The sequence below is a fragment of the Chiloscyllium punctatum genome, chromosome 4 (assembly GCF_047496795.1).
Source record: "Chiloscyllium punctatum isolate Juve2018m chromosome 4, sChiPun1.3, whole genome shotgun sequence".
Lineage (NCBI taxonomy): Eukaryota > Metazoa > Chordata > Chondrichthyes > Orectolobiformes > Hemiscylliidae > Chiloscyllium > Chiloscyllium punctatum.
Window position 1 is genome coordinate 88,445,246 of NC_092742.1, and position 23,602 is coordinate 88,468,847.

General features: G+C 45.6%; 1 protein-coding gene across 2 annotated transcripts in view; it reads right to left on the reverse strand.

Moving 5' to 3' along the window:
* Positions 1 to 23,602, reverse strand: part of LOC140476511 (sushi domain-containing protein 6-like) — a 51,093-nt gene continuing 27,491 nt past the window's right edge. The window contains exons 3-6 of one of the 2 annotated variants that reach the window (XM_072569252.1): positions 9,381 to 9,575; positions 5,843 to 5,981; positions 5,153 to 5,568; positions 1 to 3,621 (exon numbers count right to left, since the gene is read on the reverse strand). In XM_072569252.1, the coding sequence (XP_072425353.1) occupies positions 3,596 to 3,621; positions 5,153 to 5,568; positions 5,843 to 5,981; positions 9,381 to 9,575 (776 nt within the window). In that variant the 3' untranslated portion in view covers positions 1 to 3,595. Of the gene's footprint in view, positions 3,622 to 5,152; positions 5,569 to 5,842; positions 5,982 to 9,380; positions 9,579 to 23,602 lie in introns of both variants that reach the window. The other variant, XM_072569251.1, reaches the window with a different exon arrangement.

Genomic DNA, 23,602 nt, shown 5'->3' on the forward strand with positions numbered 1-23,602 from the left:
TTGATCATCAACCCACTTAGAGTAAATTTATTTAGAAATGCAGTTATATACATAAGACAATTAAACTTAAATTAACTTTGTACAAATATTAAAATACTATCTTCACACCAATTGCAATATACAGGATTCCAAATAAACGTGAAAGCAAAAGCCAAAGATGCACAGGTTGCATGACCCTGACATATTCCACAGCTCCACTCAAAATTATACTAACAGCCAATTCACAAGAAACCATGCTCTTGCATCTGCATCAACAGCAGGATGGCTGTACAACAGCATCCCATTCCTCACTTAGGAAACACCAGAGAAATTCTTTTATTTACAATGAAAAATGGTGAAATCTAATCATTGACACACACCTCCCCACTACAGCCAAGCCCAAGAAACAGTGATTACAAAAAAAAAAGCACTGGCTAATCCAAGTACATCATTTGGAATACATTCACACAGTATCTTAGCATGGTCGCACACAGTCTCTCAGCTGCAATGATAGGAAGGTGGAAACACCAGGAATCTGGTTATGTTGTGCTGCTGCTGAGAATCAGTAGTTGTGGATCTGACTGTTAGCTTGCAGCAGGGATGGATTCATTTCACCTTAGAGAGCTCAGCTAGAAAGTGGCACTCAACACCACAGGGTTGGTTAAGGCAAAGCCAGAAGTGTGAGACCTAAAAGAACAGGAAGTTATGTTGGAGAAGTGGTTCATATGGAGCACTAACCTACTAAAGGTGGACTTACTTGTAACTTGTATGCTATTTTTAGGTCAACATAGCTTTTTTTTCTTTTTAAGAATCCACTTCTGGTTAGGGTATCCATGCTGGTCCTCACTCATGAGATCTCCTGGGGGTTTGAGAGAAAAGTTTTCCAGATTTTTCTCCTTTGTTCTAGTTTTTAAATCTGGTTTCGGCTCTCCCAGAATGCCAAGTGGTTTTGAGGTGGGGTGGAATATGCCTGCATTGCAGCGCACAATGCCTCCGGGTTGTTTGGGACAGGCCTTTCATCAGTTTTCATATGCTTAGTTAGACCCTCATGTTCAGTTATGCTAAACATAACCGAGTTGGGGAGCATTTAGGAATAAGGAGAGACATTGGTCCTCACTTGGACAATATATGTTCAGTTCAGGCCAAGGAACAAGACCTGGGAAATACCCAACTCACCTCCAAGTGTTCAAGCAGCCTGTATTACTGGCTCACTAATGTAAAAACAGAGTATACAGTTAGTGTTGCCAGCATGCATGGGATACCTCCCATGAGTATTTTGGGCTCCATACGTTCCAATTTATCTAGCCCTAGCCTTTTGGGTTTTATCAATGTGCTTGCAATGCTTGCATGTTAAAATTCATTTTTTTGTGTTCAAACCTGTTAAAACCAACACTCTCTTGATTTCTGCACTTTCCAGCTGTGTTTCTATCCTTTAATGCACCCCTATCTAACGAAGCTCAGTATCAAAATGTCTTTGATCATTTTACTGTGATAGTTCAGTAATTTAAAAAGCTTTATAAATGAAAGTGCTGTTGATTGAATTTGGCCAAGCCTAGTTTTCACTTTGTTTGGAAATATAGCTACACAATCTAGTCACTGAAGCCGTACCCTGGAATTGCACTTTTCCAGGCCTGTCAATAAAATAGGTGAAAACAGGAAAATACACATGTGTACGTACGTGTGTATACACACACACACACCCCCAACCACCCATACATACACATCACTCATCAGCAAGGAAAAAAGAGAAAAAATATTTCCATTTAGCCTTTCTGAAGTTTAGGTCAAGGAAGAGAATAGCCACCACTATTTGGTATTCCAGCTATAGAGGACTGCAAGCATTACAGGGTGAATTTTAGATAGACAGTCACAACCTTTCCACTACCAGCTTAAGTGGACAGATTTTACAGAATCAGGGGCACTTACTCACTGGTTGTGATGTATTGGAAAGGCCACAATGACTATCAGGGGAATCCAGACACGATGACTAGCCTTCACTGACCCATAGTGAGCCAAATCCAGAAGGTTATGAATTCAAGCAGTCCTTCTGACAATTGAATACAAATTCTAGCTAGCACTGATAGTGAAATGCAGTACCAAAGGAGTGCTGCACTATCAGAGGTTCTGTCATACAAATGCAACCTTAAACTGACCCTCCCTGGTGGATGTGAAAGATCCCATGGCACTTTTTCGAAGATCAGGGAACATCTCTCCTGTGTCTAAGTCAAATATGTATCCCTCAAGCAACACAGTAAAACAGAATCTCTGGTCACTTAACTGTTTGTGGGACTTCATTGTGTGCAAATTGCCTGTCATACAGCAGCGTCTGCACTTCAAAGCTACTTCATTGACTGGAAAGCATTTTCAGATGCTCTGAAGTTGTAAAAGGTGCAATATAAATGCAAGTTATTTCTTTCTTTCCTCTTTGTTCAACTTAGTTACCACTAATGTTTCCTGGTCACAGATACTGAGTTAAGGGGAAGTCTAGCTTATGCCTGAGGTACGGTGGATCAGTGGATAGCATTGCTGCCTCACAGCACCAGGAACCTGGGTTCAATTCCAGCCTCGGGCAACCGTCCATGTGGAGCTTGCACGCTTCTCCCTGTGTCTCCGGGGGGGGCGGGTTCCCCCCACAGTCCAAAGATGTGTAGGTTAGGTGGATTGGCCATGGGAAACACAAGTAACAGGGCTGGGGTGGGGTAGGGTAGAGGGTGGGTCTGGTTGCTGTTCAGAGGGCCGAATGCGCAGCTTCCACACTGTAGTGAATCTATGTCGCTTGCTTATTTGCCAGAGTTAATTTCTCAAAACAAAAGAGTGGCTTGCACAGAAGCCAAGGGAGTACCTGGCTTTAATCAGCTTTCTACAGGGGTTAGTTATTGAATAGTGCATCCCAGTTTGTGTCTCATTGCAAGTGACATAGGTTTCACTAATTGTTTGATCCCACCCCAGAGGTATATTTGCAGAGCAGCACTCCTTATTCACCCAAACATATCTTTTCTGTTATATATCCCTTAAAAAGATCAACCGTAAACTAGTGTCAGTGACCTGGAAACGCGATTACACCTGGTTTAAATAGAATAAAAGGGTCAAATTGTTTGTTCTGATGTTGAACTTAATCAGTCGATTAACTTCAGGAGCTGACGTTTGTATGGTCTGCCTTGTCTGAGGGAATGGATTAAGTAGTAAATGGAGCCTTCTAACCTATCATAACCTGAACTAGGCAGTGGTGACAGACAGTGGAAGCAGGGATGGTATTGAAGACCAAAACAGGGGTGACAGAAGAGCATTTAAGATGCGCAGGTCGGGACACCACCACCACTCAGCATCTAGTCTACAGCCTGTGTCATGAAGGATGTCAGGTTTATCCGTCGCTCGCTAGAGGGTGACCATTCCCAGCATTACCCTCACGTGAAGGCAGCATCTCCATAGCCAGAATGTGCCCAGTCCTAGGTGTAGATGTGACTGAGTCAGAGTCATGTCCATACTGGGCTTCAGCAGAGTGAGGGGAATGTCTTTACTGCAGCTCCTGTTACAGGATTTGAGTCAGTTGATTGGAGATGGAGAGCCGAGTGTTCAGGAGGTCGAGGAAGAGGAGGAGAAAGCCACAGAGGTCCCCCTAAGCATCCTTAAGCAGAGGAATATCTGAAACAAAAAGGGAACAGGGCTTGAGTTAAGAATCAACTGATCATCAGCTTTTAGTTCGCAGTCTTCCCGCAGGCACAACAACACCTTCATCTAAAACCTTAAGACTTAATCGATAGCTTCCCCCTCCTTATCTCTCTGACCTCCTCCAGCCCCACATCCATCCATCCCAGAGTGCAGTCCTTGAAACCAATTTTGTGCTCCCTGCTGCAATTTTGTTCTTTTTCTCTTTTATATCTAGAAGCGTTCTTACAGACAACAATGCTTTTTCTCCCCATCATCAAATCACCGTAGTATTTATTGTTCATCTATTAAACACTGCCAACAACTTATTCAGCTGGAAACATAGTTGATTTATGTGTAAAGCCTATTAAGCATAACGCAAACCATCTAAAAGGTAGAGGGGGGAAGAGTCTGATATTTTGTGTCCAATCTTGCTCATGTGAAACATCTTGGGTCATTTTACTATGTTAAATAAATCATGTTGTTGCATATTTCTTTATGGAATTTCTTTAGGCTGGGGCTGTTTTCCCTGGAACATCAGAGGCTGAGGGGTGACCTTATAGAGATTTATAAAATCATGAGGGGCATGGAGAGGGTAAATAGACAAAGTCTTTTCCCTGGGATAGAGGAGTCCAGAACTAGAGGGCATAGGTTTAGGGTAAGAGGTAAAAGATATAAAAGGGACCTAAGGGGCAACGTTTTCACGCAGAGGGTGGTGCGTGTGTATGGAATGAGTTGCCAGAGGAAGTAGTGGAAGCTGGTACAATTGCAGTATTTAAAAGGTATCTGGATGGGTATATGAATAAGAAGGGTTGGGAGGGACTTGGGCCAAGTGCTGGCAAATGGGACTAGATTAGGTTAGGATATCTGTTTGACATGGACGAGTTGGAACGAAGGGTCTGTTTCCATGCTGTACATCTCTATGACTAAGTGTCAGAAATGATAAATTATAACATTAAAAGGTTCCTGGTCTCAGTAGACCAAAAGGCTAACTCTGCATTGCTGACTTTCCAATGGGGAGTCTCCCTCCTTCGGTGAATGGGAGTTTAGGGATTCTGTAATTGTCTGGTACAATATCAATGCGCTGCTTCCAACCAATGGGACAGGAAATTATTGCTTATAGAAAAACCCTTTGCCAAAAGGCCCAAATACAAGGTTACAAATATAAAATCAGACAATAGATACATCACAGTCAGAGGCCATGCAGCGTTCTGTGTCAAGACTGGCTCTCTGCAACAGCAATCCAGTCAGACCCATGCCACAATCCTATTCCTAACCCTGCAACTCTGAAAATGTCTCTCTTCAAGTAATTACTGAATGAGCAAATGAGACAGAAGGTATAAGTGAGTACACAATGAGGAATAAGGAAAATGAGATACAAGGAAGGAAACAGATATATATTTACATGCAAATGTATGTTGGTATGCAAATTTATACAATCTAGGACTTCCCACATTGTATAATTCATCCTCCACTTTGTCAGTCAAAGACCTACAAAACATCAAGCCCTGTAGGAGATGCTGCTTACCATCAGTAGATCCCACAGGAGAGGAGAGAGATAGAAGACTCTGGACATCACTGCTCTCAGAGTCTTGGGTGTCAGAAGACAGAGACAGCCTCATCACCAAACTACGAGAGTGAGCAGGAGACGAGAAGGCAGGCTGATGAATCAGAACAGTCTCTGACCGGTTACCACTGCCACGGGCCTCAGAGTCACCAGGACTTTCTGGGCAGTCATCAGCACTTCTGCTGCAGTGGGCACCTTCCTCTGGAGCGTCTTCACCTGGGACTGGCCCTTCCGCCATGACGATCTGTACCCGCGAGCCGGAAGGCGGGATGGCAGCACCTGAACTGCCGTACACAGCTTCTTCATATGATGGAAGAGACACAGGAACCCCATCCACTACAATGGACACCTGATCGCCTGACACTCCCTGATCTCGCCTGGTGACAGATGCAGACAATGTGGTTAAACACAATGCGGTTAAACACAATGCGACTAGCTCATTGGCCCAAACTTCAGGAAACTGTGAGGAGAATCAAAAACAGGAAGGGGCCATTCTTGTCCCTTCGATTATACTCTAGGTGACTTCCCATTATTACAACTCCATACTGCGCAGTTACAAGCTTCCAAAGCCTCCCCTCCCCCTGTCACAGACTGACAATGTCCCTGCAGACAGACATGCACACACATCTGCTTTGACCATTCTTTACTCACCTGCTGTGGTGAAATGACTTCAACTTTGGTTGCAGCAAAACAAATAAAACTACCAGGAGGAGGATCAGGGCAACTGAGCTGGCAGTTGAAGCAACTATCGATAATGTTGGCACTCCGATCGTTGCCCTTGTATCTTTATCTAAATGGAGATTAAACAGAATGAGCTTCAACATCAGTAAACTGCATTTACGCATTCAATAATCTGAGACACTCACAGCCATGACTGAAATTACCAACATACTTCTTGTACATTTTATATACCTCAGAGATGTGCATCGTTGTGAGTGTATCAGAACGATGATTCAATGCTTTAAAATATCTGCTCCACGCTTCCAGTAATTTATACAGTTTGCTTACTCTTTCTTAGGCCACATTCAGGCTTTAATGAATCAAGCATAATAAGCATCAATACTAAATAGGCATCATAGGAGAAAGTGAGGACTGGAGATCAGAGTTGAGAGTGTGGTGCTGGAAAAGCACAGCAGGCCAGGCAGCATCCTAGGAGCAGGAGAATCGACGTTTTGGGCATAAGCCCTGATAAATAATAACCAATAAAAAAATGTAAATCCACTTCAGGGGTTTCTGAACATCTAAAATATTCAGAACATAAATACCACCCTTGCCTCCAATGTATTTTCTAGGGAATTGATTCCATCACAGTAAAGGCTTATAAATGTGGATCTGCGCATTTTTGACACCATATGGGCTAGCATGAAGGGGGCAGACGGAAACAGAGAGACAGAAACAAAGAGTAAAGGACATAGAAAGAGCAAGAGAGAGCTACACACCGACAGAGAGAAATAGAGGAAGTCATAGACAGAGGAGCAGAGGGACAGAAACAAATAGAATGAGAGAGAGAGAGAGACAGATGGAGAGAAGACAGACAGGGAGAGAGAAAGAGAGTCAGACATGCAATTTGACATATGTAGAGAGATACAGAGGAAGACACAAAGAAAGAGTGAAGCTTGTGCACAGGAAGAAAAAAGACTTTTTTTAAAACGTCAATTTAAAACAATGTCACCTGGAACAATTCACATTCATAAGGATGAGACTCCTTACTTTTAATTATTCACTTTCTGGGCCAGAGAGGCTGATTGGCAATCATTAGCAATTGTTATGCTATTAGATAATTGTATTGTTAAATATCACACATCAAATTCTGTGGCAAGTTTAATGTGTATATGAAACAATTTCATGAGACTCACTGATACCCTGACCTGTTCTGCCTTTATGTGGTTGCAGTCCCACACCAAAATCATTGCTTCCCTGAACACGATAAGACCGTAAAGAAACAGGAACGGGGGTAGGCTGTTTGGCCCCTCGAGCCTGCTGCACCATTCAATAGGATTATGGCTAACCTGCTATGCCTGACGACCATTTTTCTGCCCTTTCTCCGTAACCCTTTATTCCCCTCTGATTAAGGGTCTATTTCAGCCTTAAATAGACACAAGGACTCTGCTCCCACAGCGCTGTGTGGCAAAGAGTTCCAAAGACACTCAATCCTTAGAGAGGAAATTCCTCTTCATCAAAGTCTTACTCTTTATTCTGAGACTATGCCCTCTGGCACTAAACTTTCCCATGAAGGGAAACATCCACTTAGAATTTGAGCCTCTTAAAAATCCTGTGCATTTCAATTAGATCACCCCTCGGTCATCTAAATTCCAGTGAGCTGAGTCTCAATCTGTTTAGCCTTTGATCTTATGACTCTATCAGACAATCGTTCCATACCAGGGATCATCGTGATGAACCTCCTCTGAACTGCCTCCAATGAAATGATATCTTTCCTTAAATAAGGGACCAAAACTGCCATCAGTACTCCAGATGTGGTCTCACCAGCACTTGTACTGTTGCAGTAAGACTTCCCCACAGTTATACTCCAATACCCTTGAAGTAAGAGCCTTCCTGGTTACCGTGTGCACCTGTGTGCTAGCTTTCTGTGGTTTCATGCATAGGTCCACACAAGTCCTTTGTGGTGCAGCTTTCTGCAGTTTTTCGTCATTTAAGTAATACTCTGTTCTCCCTTCCAAAATGAACAACATCACATTTCCCACCTTATACTCCATTTGCCAACTTTCTGCCCACTTAGTGCCACCTATCAATATCTCTTCTGTGAACTGATGTATCCCTGTCACAACCTGCCTTCCTACCAATTTTTATGTGGTCTGCAAATCTAGAGAAGTCATAATCCAGCCCAATGCACATGGGCAGCTGGGGACGGGCAGTAAATATTGGCTTGCCCAGCAAACTCCAAGATTAACTGAGGAAAACATTTCGCCTCTAAACTCCACACCGGAACCATGGGTTCAAGCTCCTGAGTTCTGAAGACATGAGCAGATAGTCCAACCCAATACAGAGGAGCCTTGTTATCCGAACGAGATGGATGGGCACTATTCCGTTCGGATAATTGATTATTCGGTTAATCGATTCAATGCCTTTCTTCTGGGGCTCAGAGTTTTCTGTTAAGTCCGCTCCCCGTTCAGGAGACAAGGCAGCAGCACAACACGCGCGAGCCCCCGTGTCCAACACCGCCTCCCACCCACCCCAACCCATCCTGCCGCCCACCCCCAACCCCATCCAACACCACGCCCCAGCCACCATCCGACCCCCGTCCACGCCCCTGCTCCCAGTCCAACTCAGCTGCCACACCCCCCACGTGCCTCCCGTTTGCCGGATAATCTGAAATTTGGATAATTGGTAGTCTAATTGATAGTCGGATGCAATACTAAGGGAGTCTTGCATTGTCAGAGAAGGCATTGAGAAGAGACTCCCTTCTATCAGGCGACCATAAAGATTCCAATACACAACACAGTTTAAGGATGTTCTACCCTGTGTCTGATTTCTGTTTGGGAGAATTTGTTGTCCAAAAACTAGATGCCTCGTCTCTTTCACAAAAATTTCAAAAAGAGGCTATTGTGTGCAATTCCGGTCTCCCTCCTGTAGGAAGGATGTTGTGAAACTTGAAAGGGTGCAGAAAAGATTGACAACCATGTTGCCAGGGTTGGAGGATTTGAGCAATAGGGAGGGGCTGAACAAGGCTGGGGCTGTTTTCCCTGGAGTGTCGGAGGCTGAGGGGTGACCTTATAGAGGTTTATAAAATCATCAGGGGCATGGATTGGATAAATAGACAAAGTCTTTTCCCTGGGATGGGAGAGTCCAGAACTAGCGGGCATAGGTTTAGGGTGAGAGGGGAAAGATTTAAAAAGGGACCGAAGGGGCAACTTGTTCACACAGAGAGTGGTGCGTGTATGGAATGAATTGCCAGAGGAAGTGGTGGAGGCTGGTACAATTACAACATTTAAAAGACATCTAGATGGATATATGAATAGGAAGGGTTTAGAGGGATATGGGCCAAGTGCTGGCAGGTGGGACTAGATTAGGTTGGGATATTTGGTTGGCATGGACGGGTTAGAACGAAGGGTCTATTTCTGTACTGTACATCTCTATGCCTATAATTTCTTTGCTGTGAATCATTTTGGAGCATCTAATCACCATGAAAGGCACACGATGAATACAATTCCAGGTTCTGGCACATACTGACCTGGGTTCAGCCTGCAGCTGATCTCCATCGCGGGTTTCCATTCTCCGTTCTCACAGGTCAGGTACTTGTAGTCTCCCTTCAGAGTGTAGCCCTCATCGCAGAAGTACTCAATGACTGTGCTGGACACAAAGCTGCCACACGGTGAGGGGTGGCACGCAAAGCCTCCATTTTCCGGTTGCAGTGGCTGCCGGCAGACTGCTGGGAGTAGACATAAAGAGTCATTAGCGAACATGGGAAACGGTGCATTTATGGACCTGCCCTTTCGAACGCAACCCAAAGGGCCAGACCCTGTCCCTGCTGCCCGACAGCTTAACTCACACCAAGTACCATTCATCTATCATGTTTGTGCCTGTTTATCTATCATGTCTTGAGAGGTCCCTGCTTTCCTCCAATGGTGACCTTGGTGTTGCCCTGATTTAGAATCCTCTACCACTGGTAACAATGCATGCCTTGGCCCGGAGATCTGACCATCTAAACCTCTTTGTTTCTCTTCCATTCTCCCTTCCTTTGAAGATACTCCACAATCCCCTCTGCCTGACCACACCGTTGGGTGACGGTCCAAGCAGCTGGATCACCACCACCTTCTTCAGGGGGTTTTGAGATGGCCAATAAACACTGGCCCAGCCAGCAATGTCCATATTCCAAGGAGTGTTTTCTTTTTGAAAAAAAATGAAAGGAAGGCAGTAAAAATGGACTAGGCCAAAGAGTGAGAATGTGGGGAGGTGGGTTTTACAGAGTGGTTTAAAAGGATAAGAGAGCAATAAACAGAGGTGGCTTTTGAGTTAATTTTTACCAAAGCTAACAGAACTATGCAAATGCAAGAAGCTGCTGATGCGAGGTTATGTGCATAAACTATAGTGACTCCCATGTTTAACTTTCACCTTCAGGTGATCAACTCAGACAATGAACTAAAATCCTGCTTGGCTAGCTGATTTGGGAGATGTATTGGATGGGCACAGTTGGGTTTTTCATTGGTGCCCAATGCATCAAAATATCTACAAAAGGCCACAAAACTGGTGACTCCAGTAGGGCTTTATGGTATTGGCCACATTGATGGGGCACAGCAGATCAACCTTTCCACAGATGTGCAGGTTCATAGCTCCTTGAAAGTGGAGTTGCAAGTAGATAGGACAGTGAAGGCGGAGTTTGGTATGCTTTCCTTTATTGGTCAGAGTATTGAGTACAGGAGTTGGGAGGTCATGTTGCAGCTGTACAGGACATTGGTCAGGCCACTGTTGGATTGGAAAGAGGTTGTGAAACTTGAAAGGGTTCAGAAAAGATTTACAAGGATGTTGCCAGGGTTGGAGTATTTGAGCTACAGGGAGAGGCTGAACAGGCTGGGGCTGTTTTCCCTGGAGTGTCGGAGGCTGAGGGGTGACCTTATAGAGGTTTACAAAATTATGAGGGGCATGGATAGGGTAAATAGGCAATGTCTTTTCCCTGGGGTTGGGGAGTCCTGAACTAGCGGGCATAGGTTTAGGGTGAGAGGGGAAAGATATAAAAGAGACCTACAGGTCAACTTTTTCATACAGAGGGTGGTACGTGTATGGAATGAGCTGCCAGAGGAAGTGGTGGAGGCTGGTACAATTGCAACATTTAAGAGGCATTTGGATGGAAATATGAATAGGAAGGGTTTGGAGGGATATGGGCCGGATGCTGGCAGGTGGGACTAGATTGGGTTGGGATATCTGGTCAGGATGGACGGGTTGGACTGAAGGGTCTGTTTCCATGCTGTACATCTCTATGACTGTATGTACCCCAATTACATTGTCTGGGAACTAGTGAACAATGTCACTGGGTGTCTGGGAGAATTGTTCTCAGAGCTAACATACCTTCACCTTGAGGATAATATGATTGACTAAAGAAACACAACTTATTGTACACCCTTCATGAAGCTCTGAGCTATGTAGTCAGTCAACTAAGTGCAGAGAACCATTAAGCTGTGTCGATGGGAGCTGGGTGTTACGTTAACACTGGGAATGAAGCCCATGCCAAACTGAAAAGGGGCTTACTGTAGGCTGTGAAAAGTCCCTCCACTCCTGCTTCAACAGATTGGTCCAGTTCAGTAAGAGATTTGGTGCCCTGCAATATTAACAGGGGCCTGGTTGCCACTGTCGTTCAGAGTAATTGAGGTTTGTGGCACATTCACTCCAACCAGTTCCAGGGGACGTAGAATTAATAAGGTCCAATAAATTTGGAATTAATTTTTGTGGATCTCTATGGGGAGGAGGAAATAATCTGGACAGCTGCCCTACCGTGACAAAAAACCTATTCAACTGAAACTTCCTTTCACGGCTTGGTTCACTACCCCAAAAGATAATGGCGGCATGAAACCACCTCGATGGTTCTCTGCAGACCTCAGGATGAGGCCAGTTCCTTAGGTTCATGAGGTGAGGTGGGGTTGAGGGGATGGGGTGGTGATGGAGGAGGGTGCAACTAACGGGCTCTCCCGATTCAAATGCCATGGACCCAACTGACGAGTTGTGCAGGGCAGGGGCATGACATGGTTCCAGGAGATTTTAGATTAGATTAGATTAGATTAGATTACAGTGTGGAAACAGGCCCTTTGGCCCAACAAGTCCAAACCGACCCACCAAAGAGCAACCCACCCACACCCATTCCCCTACATTTACCCCTTCACCTAACACTACAGGCAATTTATCATGGCCAATTCACCTAACCCGCACATTTTTGGACTGTGGGAGGAAACCCACGGAGACACGGGGATAACGTGCAAACTCCACACAGTCAGTCACCAGAGGCGGGAATTGAACCTGGGTCTCTGGCGGTGTGAGGCAGCAGTGCTAACCACTGAGCCACCGTGCTGCCCACATTTTGGACACATGGGGAGACATCTGGCAAGATTTCCCAAACCGTCAACCCACAAGTCCTCCTCCCATCACCCCTTTAAGAACCAGGATACAACTTGGAGGGAACGTTCTTCACAACATCCTGGTTACCATGCCAACCATAACCGGGTGACAAGCCCGGCATCCAATTGTTGTTGTGGGAGCTTGCTGTGCACAAATTAGCTCTTATATTTCCTTCGCTATAACTTCAACACGACTGCATTACCTGTCAAGTGCTTTTGGGAATCCTGAGGTCACAAACAGCACTAAATGATTGACAGCTCTATTGTACTGCAGATACTAAACAGCAAAACAGTCACCATGGCAACAGCCAAAAGACTCATTCAGTTCAGGTACTGTTCAATTATGTCATCAATCCACTGGTATTTATTCAGCATCAAGAAACTAATCTACATTCCAGCGACAGAGCAATGATGTTCAACAATAATATCAGTAATGAAGCATTAACACAATTAATACTGAGTTGATGGGAATGGAGATCACAGAGAGAACCGCCCAAAGACAGTATGAACCCCCTCCGGCAGTACCTGCTGACCATACCCTCTCAGGCTTTCTCACAGTGCCCAATGCCATGTTAATCCAGCTCCCTCACACCGTCACTCAGTAACCCCTCTCTCCCCCAGCGTCCTGTGCTACTGAGGTAAATGAAGGGCTTTTGCCCAAAATGTCGATTTCGCTGCTTGTTGGATGCTGCCTGAACTGCTGTGCTCTTCCAGCACCACTAATCCAGTCCTGTCTTACTGACTGTATCTCTCCTGATGTTAATCCAGCTCCCTCACACCGTCACTCAGTAACCCCTCTCTCCCCCAGCACCCTGCGTTACTGACTGTATCTCTCCTAATGCTAATCCAGCTCCCTCACACAGTAAGCCCAGTCCCTCCGATCCTGTGAGATTCAGATTTATTTTATTGATCCTGTTTAGAAAATTGTGGAACAGATGAGCCTGGACCTCCCAGCTCAGTGGGAGGGTCATGACCAGTGCATCACAACAGCCCTCCTGTGAGATGTTATAGTTGGGTTTAATCCCAATGGGGAAAAAAAGCACCAATTATAGGCTGTCCAAATTGCTTATTCTTTTTCCCAATCCTCCTGTGCATTCATTCATTCACTCATACATGCTCTCTCACAAACAAATATGCACACACACACACACACACACACACACACTCCGCCCAGATATGGGGGAAGGTCAAAGGCAGTATCATTGTGCTCACTATCATTTCCGAGGCAGAACCACATTTGGAATGGACAATATTTCTTCATTTCTTTCCCTCAGTTTTTCCTCCAATGGGTTTTTATGCACCCTCCCCCATCTCATTATTGATACAACTATGTCCTGCTTGGTCACATTACTGTAGGTTTGTGATCACACGTAGACCAGACCAGGTAAGGGTGACACATTTCTCCCGCAAAGTATACTCAAGGAACTTCCGGGTTCTCCCTCCTGCTCACCACCTCTGAGCCTACCTCTCAATTTAACCTATTGATTTTAAAATGTTATCGCTACCATTGGCTGACCTCCTCCAGAAATGCAGATCTCCAAGTTAATCAATTAGCAGCACTGTAGTTATAGTGCCTGTCCCAGACAATACAACAGTGATCTCAGGCAGTTGTTTGAACACTTTCTGAGTGCCAGAAGGGTTAATAATAGCAGCAGGCCCTGACAGCTGCAACATTCCTCTCCAGAGTATGCCCTTAGTGGAATGTCCATTGTTGCAGGATGATCAGAGAAGACAAACAATTGTAACAACAGAATAGACACGGTCATGAACTCACCCTGACTTTACCTGAAACAGGAATAGACTGTGTGGGGAAAGGAGCAGAAAGAGAGAGAGAGAGAGATTGAACAAGAAAAAGGAGAATGAGACAGTCAGAGTGAGGGCGAGACAGAAAACACACAACTGTGACAGACACAGATGTAGACACAGATGTAGACACAGATGTAGACACAGATGTAGACACAGATGTAGACACAGATGTAGACACAGATGTAGACACAGATGTATCCAAGAAGTAGGACATAGACATAAGGGGCAGGCAGGGCAGAGAAAGTGAAGGAGAATTACAGATGCACGAGTACACACACAAACACTAATGTATATACACTCATACGTGTATACACGCACACACAAACACACACGTGCATATACAAACACTCACAGGTACACACACACATTCACACGTGCAAACACACACATACAAACACATGCAAACACACATACACACACAAACACTCACACATACAAACACATACACACGTGTATATAGAAACACAAGCACTCACAGGTACACACACTCACACACAGACATACACGCATAGAAATGAGTGTCTAGATGGCAAGAATCTGACAGAGCTTTCTGTGTCAACAAGCACAAAGGAGAGAGGTTAATGTGACCAAGGTAGAGGAGGAGAGTAAAAAGTCAGCGCATGGCAACGAGTGAAAAAAGATAAAGCTGAAATAAGTGTGAAGGAAATCAGAAATAAACAGCGAAATTGCTGGAAAGACTCAGCAGGTCTGGGAATACACCTCTGAACCAGTGTAATTGCATCACATCCAATTCCGAAACACAGTCACTGTTGCGACATAAATATAAGCCAGACGATCAGTGTCGAACAATAGCCCACAAACAGTAACACGAAAATGATCAGACGGCCTGTATTTTGATGACGGTGGTCAGGGGATACTCACTGGCACGATGCCAGGGAAACTCTCCTGCCGTGAAGGTAGGTAGGCAAAGTGACAGCTACACAGGCAGAGGCAGAGGCGCTGTCCCCACGCAGACTAAGTGACGGTTTAACAAAAATACAAAACTGTGGTTTGGTTAGTTTTGCAACTTGCCAACTCCCCAGTGAATCATCTGAGGATTCCACAAAAGACTTTGTCACGAAATATTGGAAGTGGCTGGATTACTAGACCGTGTAAGGATAATCAGCTCTTTGTGCTGACCCACACAGGGAATGTAATCGCTCCCCCTATTTAAACCCAACTTCAGTAAAGTCAGAGAGAATAGAAAACAATGGGCTCAGCAGCAAGAGGAGCCTGACTGCAGGGAAGTGAGACAAAATTGCCCCCTCAGGAAGAGACTCGGTGAACGAGAAAGATTGTCTCAAAAGTTATAGAGTCATACAGCATGGAAACAGACCCTTCGGTCCAACCAGTCCACACTGACCATAATCCCAAACTAAACTAGCCCTACCTGCCTATCTCTCCAAACATTTCTTATTCATGTACTTATCTAAGAGACATTTAAACGTTGTAACACATCCACCACTTCCTCTGCAATGTTATTCCACACATGAATCAGTGTGTTTAAAAAAAAGATTGCCCCTTGTGTCTTTTTTAAATCTCCTCTCAGCTTAAAAATATGCCCTCAGGCTTGACCCGAGGGAAAGAGAATCTGCCATTCACCTTATCTATACCCCTCAGCATTTTATAAACCTCGATAAGGGGGTAACCCCTTAGCCTCCCACACCCCCAAGAGTGTAAAAAAAGTCCCGGCCTATCCAGCCTTTCCTGACATCTCAAAACCCTCCATTCCCAGCAACATCCCGGTAAATCTCTTGTGAACCCTCTCCAACTTTAATAATATCCTTGCTATAACAGGGCATCCCGAATTGAGGAAAGTAATCACTAAACCGCCATTTAAAAGCTGGAGACAAAACATCTGACATTCCATTCCCAAAGGAAAAACGGCCCAATGGGAAATAAAAAGCTCTTAGCTTTCCAGCCCTTCCTTCCCCTACCAAATAACTCCAAAGGGACATCACGCGTCCTTACAGAAGGAAAGGATCAGCCAGTGCAGGAAGGGTATCAGTACAGAGTCAGTGAAAGCATCCTACACACCAAACGTCAGATAATAGCAGGCACAACAATAACTTACATAGCGCCTTGAACTTCACAGCATTGTCTCACAGGACAACATGGTAGTTAAAGCAAATTTTGATCTGGAGACACAACTTGGGCAGGGGCTAGGGTTTAGACCTTTTGAAAGAGCTTTGATAAGCACTGTACCATTGCATGATCAGCTCAAGATTAAGGAGTATGGTCAGATGATAAACAGAAGAATACATAGCAAGCAGGAAACACTGGAAAGGAGAGAGACTGAGTCAGGGCAAAGGGCTTCTAATTTCATTTGATTTGATTTAATTTTAAACATACTAAAGTCAGCACTTGGCTTAAATTCATCATCCCAGCCAGTGGAATTTACAAGGACAGGACATGAAAGACCATTGCCTTAAAGGGAGAGGGGGAGCAGATGAGTTTTGGGAGGATTTTCTGCAGTTTAGGGAGGAATTTCTGTAGATTAGGTCATCTGCTGCTGAAGGCACAGCCACCAATGGTGGGACGGTGAAAATCACCAGAAGGTGAGAAACAAAACAGTCTCAGACAGTTTTGGGTTTCGGAGATCAGGAGGAACGGAGGTACAGACTAAACTGACCTGTCTAGGAGCCAGCTGTAGGCTGGAATATAAATCTCTCTTTCTCAGCTTCCAAGCCTGGCATCTGTTGTCAACTCGGGAAATGCTGAGTTGATGCCAAGGATAGGTTTCCTGCAGGCCTGTGTGAATCCCTCTGCAGTTCGAGATGCTCGAGCGAGTGCATCACACTCACCTTAGGATTTAGCCCACCATCCTGTTTGCTTTCTGTGCCAAATCACCACAGCAACAGTAACGACACTTCAAAGCAATTTATCTGATGCCCAAGGCACCCCCCAACTTGAAAGACACAAAGTAAGTGTAATGCATCTTCTCTCTCGTTAACTCTGCCTCAGACTCCTAGCTGTGAAGCACAGTTTTTAAATAGATTCAGTCCCCCTTCATTCTCATCAGCAGTTAGAAGCAGAGGAACTGAAGGATGTCCTTCAGCCCCTCAGGTCTGTTCTAGCTCACAACGGGACCAAAGATTATCTGTCCCTCAGCTCCATTATCCTAACCTATTGATAACTTCTGCCATTTTCAATTGACACAACGATCCAGTGACTTAGCTTCAGATTTCCATTCACCTTCGAGTGAAACTAAAATCAAATTGTTGATCCTGGGATCAGCTACGTCCAATCGTTTATTGCAAATCCTGTTTTCTAACAAACCGAATGCATCCTCTGGTGTAAAGTGACGTTCCACCCTCACCAGCCTCGAGGACAAATTGAGTAGATAAAGAGAAACTATCAAATGCTTCAACCATCTTAAACGGCTCAATTAAGTCACTCTGCAATCTTTGGATCTGTCTGCTCACGCCAGTGTACTCCTCACTGAACAAGTTCACACTAATAAGCAGAGTTTTGAAAATTAAAAGCAGTACTTTAATAACTTATTTCTGTATTCTAATGTATATCTATATATGGACTCATTAAAACTATATTAATTGGTATTTGTAACTATATTTATAAGATATATCACTATCAATGCCGATCAACCTTAATCACTTATACTGGAAGAAATACAAAGCTAGTCTTGGTGAACCTGACCTCATCATTTAAGGCGTCTATGAAAGTATAGGATTTGTGAATCTCAGGTTCTAGACTTCTGCCAAACTCATGCAGAATTGGCACATGAATATTAATCACTTTAGTGTAATAGAAGTTGCTGCCCATTGGAAGATATAGATAACTAGGAAATAGCAGGTTGCGCTTTCGACAAAATATGGTGCTGCAACGCACTAGGGTGTTTTTGACTTCACTTGGCTTGAACTCATCATTCCAGCCAGCGGAACTCAGAAGGACAGGAAGTGAAATGGAACACCAGCACCCCAGTCACATCCCACCAGCACCCCAGTCACATCCCACCAGCACCCCAGTCACATCCCACCAGCACCCCAGTCACATCCCACCCTGGCTTATAAACGTATAACTGAACTTCAAGGCCTTGTAGTGAAATCCTCGTTTTCACAGCTTCTCCATTGTTTCACAGCCGCTCCGATCTCTGGAGCCTCCTGCAGTCCCACAGCTCTGCGAGATCTCAGGGTTTTGCTAACTCTGGCATAAAGTCATAGAGATGTACAGCATAGAAACAGACCCTTCAGTCCAACTCATCCACGCCAACTAAATATCCTAACCTAACCTAGTCCCATTTGCCTCTCTGACCAAGCAATATCTCTTTACGAGGCACATTTTGTTCTAAAAATGCTTCGTGAGACTCCTCAGAACTCTTTTTTAATCCACTCATCAGACATCAGTGTCATTTGTTTTCTCCACCATTTATTGCCCGTTCCCTAATTGTCCCTGAGAGGGTGAGCTGCCTTCTTGAATTCCTACATCCCATGCGCATGTAGGCAGATCCACAGTGCCACTAGGGAAGGAATTCTGGGATTTGGAGAGTGAAGGAACAGCGGTATATTTCCAAGACAGCATAGTGAGTGGCCTGGAGGGAAACTGGAAGGTGGTAGTGTTCCCATCTATCTACTGCCCTTGACCTTCTACAGGAAAGTGGTTGTGGGTTTGGAAAGTGCTGAAGAGTTTTGGTGGATTGCATTGTGTAGTTGGTACACACTGCTGCTACTACTGTGAGTGTTGGCGATAGGAGGGGCTGGATGTTCATGGATGTGGTCCCAAACAACTGGGCTGCTTTATCCTGGATGGCGTCAATCTTCTTGAGTGTTGCTGGAGGTGCACTCACCCGGGCAAGTGGGGAGTGCTCCATCACCTTCCTGACTTGTGCCTTGTAGATGGTGGACAGGCTTTGGGGAGTCAGGAGTTGAGTAAAAGTGCTATATGAATATATGACGTGGAGGTGCCGGTGTTGGACTGGGGTATACAAAGTTAAAAATCACACAACAGCAGGTTATAGTCCAACAGGTTTATTTGGAAGCACTTAGCTTTCGGAGTGCTGCTCCCTCATCAGGTAGCTACTCCCAAATAAATCTGTTGGACTATAACCTGGTGTTGTGTGATTTTTAACTATATAAGTTGTTTGGTCAAAGGGGTGTTTATGGCACGTGGACTACAGCAGTTAAAGGGGCAGCTCACCGCCACCACCACCTTCTTGAGGGCAACTGGAGACGTGCAACTAAAGTTAGTCTTGCCAGCATGTGGCATCAACATGCTGAGGTCTAATTAAAAAAAATAAATATTTGGAGATGCTGGCGTTGGACTGGGGTGTACAAAGTTAAAAATCACACCCCCAAGTGAATCTTTGACCGTTTAGTGAGGCTGGAGCCTCTCCCTCTGCTCCAGCCTCACTAACAGGTCCAACAGGTTTAATTGGAAGCACTAGCTTTCAGAGTACCGCTCACAAACACCTGATGAAGGAGCAGTGCTCCGAAAGCTAGTGCTTCCAAATAAATCTGTTGGACTATAACCTGGTGTTGTATGATTTTTAACTAAAAAAATAAATCTATACTTATGTGGCGCTTTCCACAAGTTCAGGGAGTCGCACTGTTATGTGCAGAAGCACTGTTGTGATGTGTGGTCACCCTTGCATGAGGTTGTAAAAACCAGCATGACACAGGAGACTGAACCCGCAGTCGCACATCCTCCTCAGGAATTCGTTTCAACCACTTCTCAGCTGAAGGGAGAGCAGCCCCTGGGTGAGGAAGGGACCAGGGAGCCCCCTCCCTGAGCAATTCAAAATGAACGAGGGGACACAGAGTCATGCCTCAGCCCTGCAGGTTTCACTATGAGGAAGGGCAAGCAGAGGGAGAGGCTCCAGTCTCACTAAACGATCAAAGATTCACTTGGGGGTGCAGTCGGTGGTGGAGGCTGGGAGCGGTTGGGGAGAGCTGTATTTGACTGCAGTCTGTCAATGATTAATCAAGAGGCAATGAATTCGAGCTGAACCTTCGGTCAGAGTTCACATCGCCCCCCCCCCCCCCCCCCCCCACACACACACACGCACACACACACACATTGCAGCCAGGAGGTCACCCACAGGTTGGCTGGCCCCTTTGTAAATGGGCGACAGACAGAAGCAAGAAAGGAACATGCCGGTGTTCAGCAACCACAGGGAGGTACCATTAAGGAGATAGCAAACTTTGAGGATTGTAGAAGATCCTCACACAGCTTCATTTGACAGGGCTTTTCACCCTGATGATCCCCGATGTTTGCCCCTCTCTCAACAGCATGGAAACTGTCACAGCTGGGATCCTCCTGTGCACAAACGGGTTGCTCGACCTTTCTCGCCTTACTACCAGTGACCAGGCAGCTGATGTGGGCTCTTTGGCGTTTGGCATGCCCTGATGTTGGGGAAAGGTTCCATACAAACGCACATGCTTCTCCCCACCCACCCCAAAACAACTCTTGCAGAGAGGGCACCGCTTGTCACTGGCCCCTCGCGTGTGTTTCTTTTCCCCTTCCTGGCGATGGAATGTGAATGGGGTTTTCCTGCACTGCCGTTTCTTCACTGTGGGCGAAAGTGGGTACATCATTCCCTGATGGAAGGCTTTTGCCCGAAACGTCGGTTCTCCTGTTTCTCGGATGCTGCCTGACCTGCTGTGCTTTTCCAGCCACACACTCTAATCTTGTTTCTTCACGGTGTGCTACACCTACATGCATGGTGTGCTGTTTGGCAACGCTGCATAGTTTGACTTTAAACTTATTTACAGTGCACATTCAGATCACACGGTCAGAGACAACAGCAGCAATAGGGTGCAAGGATCAATTGCTGACATTTACTCGCCACCTCACAACAAGTGAACCATCTGATTCACTGGACAGTTTGAATAGCACTGAACCAACAAGCACATCCTAAAGAGCTCTGGCCTTCCACCTTTGACACCATGTTTCACTCGCATAGCAATTGGTGGCAAATGTTAGTTGGAAGGGCTGGGAAATGGCAGGCAAGCTGGGAACGGCGGGTGGATCAGGATTAAGGGATTGAGATGGATGCAGGGTTTAGGCGGGTGCAATGGGAGCTTGCAAATTGGGTCCAAGGTTCAGTTCTGATGTTTGTTTTACAGTTGTTCTGATTCACATCACACGTCTTCTTAAAAGGTTAAGAGAAAACACTGCTGCATTGTAAAACTCACCTGGGGAAGGAGGGGGGGGGTGGAAAGAAGAGCATGGGCTTTAAAAAGAGGCTGAAGTTCAAGGGATTTCAGGATATGGAGCGGATAACCCCATAACCAGGCAGGAGGACGCTCCCAATCTGATCAGTCACAGCCTGACTGAGTCAGAGTCAGATTACACTCAAGAGCCAAGGACGGAACTGTCCAAAATGTTGTCAATTGGAAATATAAGGGACGAGAGGGAGGAAGTTCAATTCCTAAATGGCAGCTCTAAAAAGTGAGCGAGGGCAAGAAAAAGAGTGTGAAAGATAGCAACAAAAAGAAAGAAAAAGGGGACAAAAAACAGGGAAAGGAGGAAAGAAAAAACAGAAAAAGAAAATTGAAAAGGGAAGACAAGTTAATAAAAGGAAAGAGAGAGAGAGAGAGAGAACATTATCTTATTTTGTTTACTTATTTATTCACTCAGCATGTCAATGCCCCATCTCTATAGAACATGACCCTTATCTTGCAGGCAGTTGTTATGTTAAGATATGAGTGACACTGTTACTTTCTCATACAGCAGCCCGGTGCTACTCTGAACAAAGGTGCCCCAGAGTGGCATCGAGATAAGATATGTATTTTCGTGTCTGGGCCGGGGCGGAAGCTGAGGTTATGATGTTTCTCTCCCTACTTTCAGTTGCGTCAGTAACCAAAAGGGCCTCAGTGTGTGAGCAATAAAAGGTTTCACGTCGGGGTAGACAAAGCCACATCTTGTCAGCAGCTGCTGCAGGCCCGAGATACGGCCTGGTTCCCTCCCCCACTCCCTGCTCGTCCAGCCTTCACTGCAAGAAAGGAGGCAGCAGCTGGTGGCAAAGACAGGCTTAATGCTGGGGAATACAGCCAGCTGCCTCCTGCCAGATGGACCATCCCCTCAGACTCTTTGACAGCCGTCCCATTAAAAAATGTTGTGCCTTAATGACGTGTGCCCAGTCCAGCCAAGGTGGTGCAGGGGGTGGGGATTGGTGCGGATCAAGGAAGCTGATGAATGCTTGGGCAAAGGCACAAAGCACTCTTATCATCTCAGTGTACACAGAGACTGCCCACCAGTCTTGGCCTACACAGGAAAGGCTGTGCTGCCATCTCCCTGGCGAGGTGCCAATCCTAACTCATCCTGCAACAGGATCCCAGGTGGTTGCTTGGAAGAAGACATGTTTGGTTCTCCCTCTCTCTCTCACACACACACACACACACAAATATTTATCCCTCAACCAACACCTCGAAAAGTGATCGCCGTGCTGTGTTTATAGCACTTTGCTGTGCACGTTTCTCCAGGGCATTCTCTAGAATGAGAGGTGATCTCATTGAACCCCAAAAAAAGTACTGAAAGGGATAGACAGAGTTGGGATATGGAATGGGGGGGCACAAGGGTTGGAGGAGGGGGAGCAGAGATGCTGTGTAGGACTGAAATGAGAAGGATTTATTTTTTTAAACTCAGTTTTGGAATTCTCTGCTCCACAGAGTTGCAGGAGGTCTGTCTTGGAGACTGATAAATTTCAGATCATTAACAGCATAAAAGGTTTATGGTGATAATGTGGATAAGAGGCTCAGTTAGGCCTGGGCAGCCTCGATGGGCTGAACGGCCTGCGGTCAGCTCCTGCTGCTGCAGCACAGCAGTAACGAATCTTGCAGGAACCTGAGCGATGTGGGCTTTGGGCGCTTTTGCAGCAGAATCGGTCAAGAATCCTCGACACTGGGAGCACCTCTTTTTGCTTTCGTCAGTCAATAAGACACGTTGCTGGCTGGGCAGCAGTCGGTTGCTAATTGAATGCTGCTCGGAGACCACTTGACAAAACACTGCCTCGCGTCAGGAACTAGCACCAAGGGGCTGATGTAAGGACACTGAGCACACAGGGACAGCCACCCTGCTCACATCTCTCAGCTCATTCACTGAATGCCAACCAGCAAGATCTCTCCCAAACCATACCAGTTTGCACATTGTTACTTCAGTCACGGGTTACTAGCAAAGCCAGACTGATGTGCCCTTTTGCACAGACACGCTACTTACTGTCAGAGATATGTCCCAAGCAGAGGTTGGGTGGGGTGCTTTGTTTATGAACAGCACAGAGACATCGATCTAAAGCTTCCAGCGGATGTCAGCTGCCTGTGTGGCAAGCACAACAGCATCTTCGCCCAACCAAATGGCCGTGTCAGAGGTGGTGGGTCCTCGATTCGGTCAGGCAGGATTCCTGGTTCTTTCTATCACAGGCACAGCCTCCCCACTCACAGTCAGGGGGAGCAATCCCCACACAACCCAGCAAGCAGGTCATGGTCAGTCCTGTCGGCAGGCAAGGGAAGTGCACATCATCAGCAGGGAAGCTGCAAGCACAGTGGTCAGGGCCTGGTCAGTCATGACTAAGGGCTACTCAGCAAAGTAG